Source organism: Lycium barbarum, chromosome 8 (assembly GCF_019175385.1).
Source record: "Lycium barbarum isolate Lr01 chromosome 8, ASM1917538v2, whole genome shotgun sequence".
Lineage (NCBI taxonomy): Eukaryota > Viridiplantae > Streptophyta > Magnoliopsida > Solanales > Solanaceae > Lycium > Lycium barbarum.
The window spans coordinates 113,295,837-113,301,669 of NC_083344.1; the positions used below are offsets into that span (position 1 = coordinate 113,295,837).

Consider the following 5,833-nt stretch of genomic DNA (forward strand, 5'->3'; position numbering starts at 1 on the left):
AGTTGACCAAATTTCTTTTTTACTAGTTCTATAACGCAGTAAAATACCGCGTTATAGATTTTTTTTTTTTTTAGTGTGTCTTATAACGCAGTATTTTACTGTGTTAAAGGACTTAAACGCGCCGTTACGGTTAACTCCTTTGACGCAGTAAAATACTGCATTAACGGTATTTTTATCACAATATTTTTTTTTTTGATATTTTGGTTCAACCCCACTTTTTTTTAGGGGTATTTTGGTTGTGGACTCCTATATCTATAATGATTGTAAATCTTGTTGAACTACTGCACACATTTCAAGATTTTATGCCAAAAAAAAACAAATATCATTACAATTTCACTGGATTTTTCTTTTCACATAAAAAAAATAATTATTGCTTTAATTCTCTTGAGGAGTCCATGATATACGCATAAAGAATCTGATTCCAAACATCAGGCACACCAGGAAGACACCAATGTACACAATCTGCATTACTCCTTGGATTTAACAGTTGCTCTTTTGTTGGAGCAACCCAATTCCTCTTGTAAACTGATGGATGTGCATCTTTTCTATAATCTGATAGTTGTGTTATGCTAAGATATTTTATATCTAATCCCCTTCTCTTCAGCCCAATTACGGAGCCCTCTGCTATTTCCATCATATCTCTATCAGTTTCACTTCCCCAATAGTTTGTTCTTGATATTGGTTCTGTTTCACCATAGCAATTTTGACCATTTCCCATGCCCCAATCTGTAGCACTGCGTGTAACAAAACAATAAAAAATGATTTAATTTTTTTTATAAGAATTGATCTTTATGTGGACAAAATAACTTAAGTCGTTATCGTACTTTTTGTGAGAAGGAGAGAGGCTCATGAAGAACACTCGTGTCCTTTTTCTGTCAATTTGAAAGTCCAACCAATCTGACCATGTTCTTAAGGCCATCTCATAGCGGCGCAACTTCATTCCGACCTTTTTGTAGATTGCCTCAGAGCTATTAAAAGATCCCCACCTGTGTAAAGTTAACATGAAAAATTTAAGTTCTATGCACCGGAGTATAAAAAATGTTTATACAATTAGATCACTTATAAGGTAAGCTGATAACAATGTAATTTATGTTAACATAATAACTTATGTTAACATAAATCCAAATATGAAGTGCTTGGTGTTAGAAAATTATTAGAAGAAAATGAAAACAAACAAGGCTTGAAGCGTGAGAACGACTTTCCTTAAAGAAGATGTACACACAGACTATCAAACACTTGGTGTAGACTGAACTATTAAGGAGTACTTATTTTGGTGGAATATACTTACAGAAGTGTCATTTTGGGTTCAAGCCACCAGGTGAAGGAATCAAAGATGAGAATGTCGGCATCAATCCAATGCCTGGCATGTTTTTCGATTGCCTCAATTCTGATAATTCGATCTCGGACACGGTGTTTCACTGGATCATCGCAATTGGATTCTACTAGCAATGGTGACCAGTAGAAATCAATTGTTGCATTGTATTCCTTGATCATATATAGAAAATGAAAAACTTTAGTTGTGAGAAGAAATGTTTCTCTTGAAAGAAGAAAATCTCAGCTAGTTGATATTAACCACTCTCTCCGACTCAATTTATGTGGTATACTTTTCTTTTTAGTCTGCCACAAAAAAAAAATGATATACTTTCTTATTTGGAATTAGTTGAACTTTAAACTTCTTATGTTACTTTAATGGGATCATCTATAGTCACATAAATGTCTATTGTCTTGATTTATAGCACATATTTTAGAAATCTTTCTTTTCTTTCTTAAACTCTATGTCTAGTCAAACCACATAAACTGGGATGAAGGTAATAATAGTTTTATCTATTTGAATGGATTAACCACTAGAAAAGCTAGCATCTCTAACAACCTCTAATCACAGATAGACACAACGAATACACAGCATGAGTAACAACCTCAGTATTTGTGATTTGAATTAGGTAATGTTGACAAATTTTGTGGATTTCGTTTGTTTCTTTCAAGTGCACCATTTTCATGTATAATAAATTTCAATAAAATTAAACAAACAAAAACAGTAAAGTTTGATGAAAGGCTTGTTTTGTGCACCAAGACATGGCCTAGCGTTTAATGAAATGGAATGAAAATCACATAGAGAACAAAGTTCAAATTCCAGTAAAGACAAAAATGCTTGGTGAATTCTTTCCATCTGCCTAAGTTTTGGTGAGTGGTGTTATCTGGTATCAGAAAAAAAAAGGCTTGGTTTCCATAAAAGCACAAATTGATCCATGATAACAAAGACTTAATGTTGTAATTGGCAAGCTAATCTTAGAATCTGAGAGAGAAATGCAATTACCTTAACCTCAAAGGTGATCAAATTGCCTTTCCAGATAGGTGGTTTGAGAGATGGAATTCCAGAGGATTCAATTAAGCATACCATAGATGCCCATTGGTTCTTATTCAATGAATCCCCAACAAACAACACTCTCTTCCCTTTTAGTTTCTCCAACAATCCCTTGGCATTAAACCTACACTTATCAAAACATAGATACATAAAAATAAAATTAATCAAGAAATAAAAAGGAACTTTTTTTGAGTTTGTTATATACGTTGGAAGATCACAATCATAAGGTTGCCATCTCCAATAATGATATTTTGAGTCTTTTCTTCCAAATTTATGACAAGCAAAATCATCAGCCATGAAAGAACATTGTTGTTCTTTGTATAGAGGATATGAGACATTATCAAAAACCCAACTTCCAGCAAACAAATTGCATTTTGGAGATGAATTTTTTCTTGTAGGCTTATTTGCTAGAATACTAGCACCATCACCATTGTCCCCTATAAGATAAAAAGACACAAAAAGAAAGACCAAGAGGATGATTCCTAAAATAGAATGCAAGTTATACTGAATTATCCATGATTTATGCACTAATTTTTCTGCCATATTCTTCTCTCAAAGGACCTCTTTGATATTTATCTACTTATGGGACTATTGATACTTATAATAACAAGGAGAGAATCAGCACAAGGGAATAGAAGTTGTTGAATTTGAAAGATATTTGAGTAACTAATCTTGCCCTTCTTGCAAAAAGAAGCAATTATCAAACCAACAAACAAACGAATAGAGGATTATTAAATAAAACAAAATAGAAGCTGGTCAAAAACTAGTAGTACTATGAACAATGTGCAATAGCTGTGATTTAGTTGGTTTTATTTGACTTTCTCTGATGACTCGTAAAACTATTTCTCTAACTAATTTAATGTGTTTAAGTTCACCTAATCTATGAATGAGATCTAGTGAATTATGAGTCCACTTAATCTCTGTTTAAGCCTTCATTAATTATGAGTTTCTCCTCCGTTCCAATTTATGTGAAAAAGTTGGAACGGAGAGTCAAAACACTTAAATTTAACTATGAAATTGGGTATAGATTATTTGTAAATCACACGATAAGTACTACAAGCGAACATAACCCTAAGATATTGTTCTTTCATTAATTTCTACATGCTTGTAATTCTATGATATTTAATTTCTGTTTTAGAGATGCGCTATCTTTTTTACTGTCACTTTTTATTTTATATATTTTAAGTTTAGCTAGTTTATTGCCATCTTCTGCAAGATTCTTCCTATGTCTGTCGATAAACGTGCTGAAATTTTGAAGAATGTTTGTTAATAATACATGCACATGCATCCATCTCGTTAAACGTACGACCATTTATGGTGCTCGAGATAGTAGTCTTCTTTGTCTTTTTTTTTTTTTTTTTTTTTTGTAATTTCTATTTTGTTTCTTTTTTTATGAGTCAAACAATCTTATATCTAATTAAATTTTATAATTTCCATTTCAATTAACTTGTTAAGGACACTCAAAATTATATGTGACATTTAAAATTCATATGTTTATTCAAAATGATTATGGGGATTTGATTTCACATGAGTACAAAGTTGGGATTTTTACATTTTTTGTTGATTTGGGAAAGTTCATTACCCGGTTTAGCTCATGTTTGATTTCTTACCCGCGTTAGCCGCCACCGGAGAGTCCATTTACGCTCCATCTTCTTCAGTAGTAGGATCGCACTAGGTGGATGAGGGTGTCGCCGTTATGAACAACGGTGGTGCACTGGTGTTGTCCGCCGGTAGGGAGTTGGCGGCGGGGGAGTAGGTGATCAATGTCCATTGTGGTGGTCGGTACGGCGGTGGAAGAGGGGAACATTAGTTGAAGTTAGGGAATCATTGTATAAGTTTTTATAATTTTGTATAACATTGTAAAAAAGTGTATAAACATCTAATATACACTTTTATACAATGTTTATACATTGTCTACAATAAGTTTATAAAGTTGTATATTGTTTTATAATATTGTATATACACTTTTATCAAGTTGATGCATTGTGTACCTCAGGTGTATAAAGTAGTATATTACTGTATAATGTTGTATACCGTGAAACTTGGCTATGCAAATGTAAATCTAAAAAATGGCTATGTGAATATAGTAATTTCTTATGTTGGATTGTACATTAGTGAAATTTCCCCTGCAAAGTTGCAATATGAAAACCGTTGAAATTGCTAGTCGATCGTCGGAAATGTTTGTTTTGCTTTACTATCAAAATCAAACGGAGGGTAAATGTGCTTTATTTCGAATAGTTCGAGGGTAATTTTGTCTCTTCTCCGTTTTCTTTATAGTTGTGATTGTTTAATAGCACACTTTTAGAGATAAATTCGAAGTTAAATTTTACAAGTTCAAGCATTAAAAATTTTAGCACCGAACTCATAGCACTTTTAAAATTATGAATTGAAATATAATATTTATGAAGTTTTTAATAGATTATTGAATTCGTATGAATCCGCTCGTCTTCATTGAAGTTTGCTCAAGTATCCTTTAGGGTGCTCATATGTTGACACGTGTTCTACATACAAATCAATGAAAAAGATTTATTTAATTAAAAGACTAATTTAACCATGATTTTGTTTTAATATATCATCACGTGGATGTTGGATGTGGAATATAAATGTAGCACGATGCCGCTTTCAAAGCTTTTTTTGTCAAAAAGTATTTTCTATGAATAACCCAAAATTCCAAACACGGTGACAACCCCTGAAAAACCCAGTGGAACCTCCAAAATCATATTTTCAAGCACCTCCAAAATCATGTTTTCAAGTTTTACTGCCCCAAAAACACCTACTATTACAGAACCACCAGCACCAAACCGAATTTTATAAATTAAAACTGACAAAATTTCATTGAAGGACTTTTGCCTTGAACATTCAAAGTAGTAGAATTTTGTTTCAAAAAAATAAAAAAATGGTAAGAACGATTTTCCATTGGAAATAATCTTAGTTTATCATTTTTGGCGGGGAAGCAGTTGAAAAGATTTATGACATTAATGAAGTGACGTGAACACCCTTTCATTAAATGCTCAACACACATGGCGTCCGGTGAATGGGCCAACTTTTACCTCAATTACCGAGATAATGGTGGGTTTTTACTTTCCGAAGCCCATATATACTCCTCATTTTCTTCATTCTTTTCACTTTGCATTTTTTTTTTTCGCCTTGAGCTCTTCGCAACTGCCCCTTCTTCATCATTTTCCAATTATTTCTAGCTTTTCATGCAACTCATCTTTCTCGTCTGAAATTCATCTCGTCTTTGGGTGTGTTCGGTGTGAAGGAAAACATTTTTCAAAAAATATTTTTCAATTTTCTCATGTTCGTTTGGTTAAAAATTTTGAAAAATATTTTTTTTACGAAAACAAGTTCCTTAAAAATGGAGAAAATCACTTCCCTAATAAAAGTAAGGAAAGTAAGTCCGCAATGCATTTCACCAACCACCCAACCCACCCACAACCACCAAACCCCAACCACTCTCACCACCCCACC

At 32.9% G+C, this 5,833-nt stretch overlaps 1 protein-coding gene across 1 annotated transcript; it reads right to left on the bottom strand.

Moving 5' to 3' along the window:
* Positions 1-275: 275 nt before the first annotated feature.
* On the bottom strand, positions 276-3,149 carry LOC132605298 (protein trichome birefringence-like 34). Its single transcript, XM_060318494.1, has 5 exons — positions 2,568-3,149; positions 2,315-2,486; positions 1,289-1,485; positions 825-986; positions 276-734 (listed from the first exon to the last, which is right to left on the bottom strand). Exons 1-5 carry the CDS (start codon positions 2,903-2,905, stop codon positions 368-370), a joined length of 1,236 nt encoding a protein of 411 aa, XP_060174477.1. The 5' UTR covers positions 2,906-3,149; the 3' UTR covers positions 276-367.
* Positions 3,150-5,833: the final 2,684 nt, after the last annotated feature.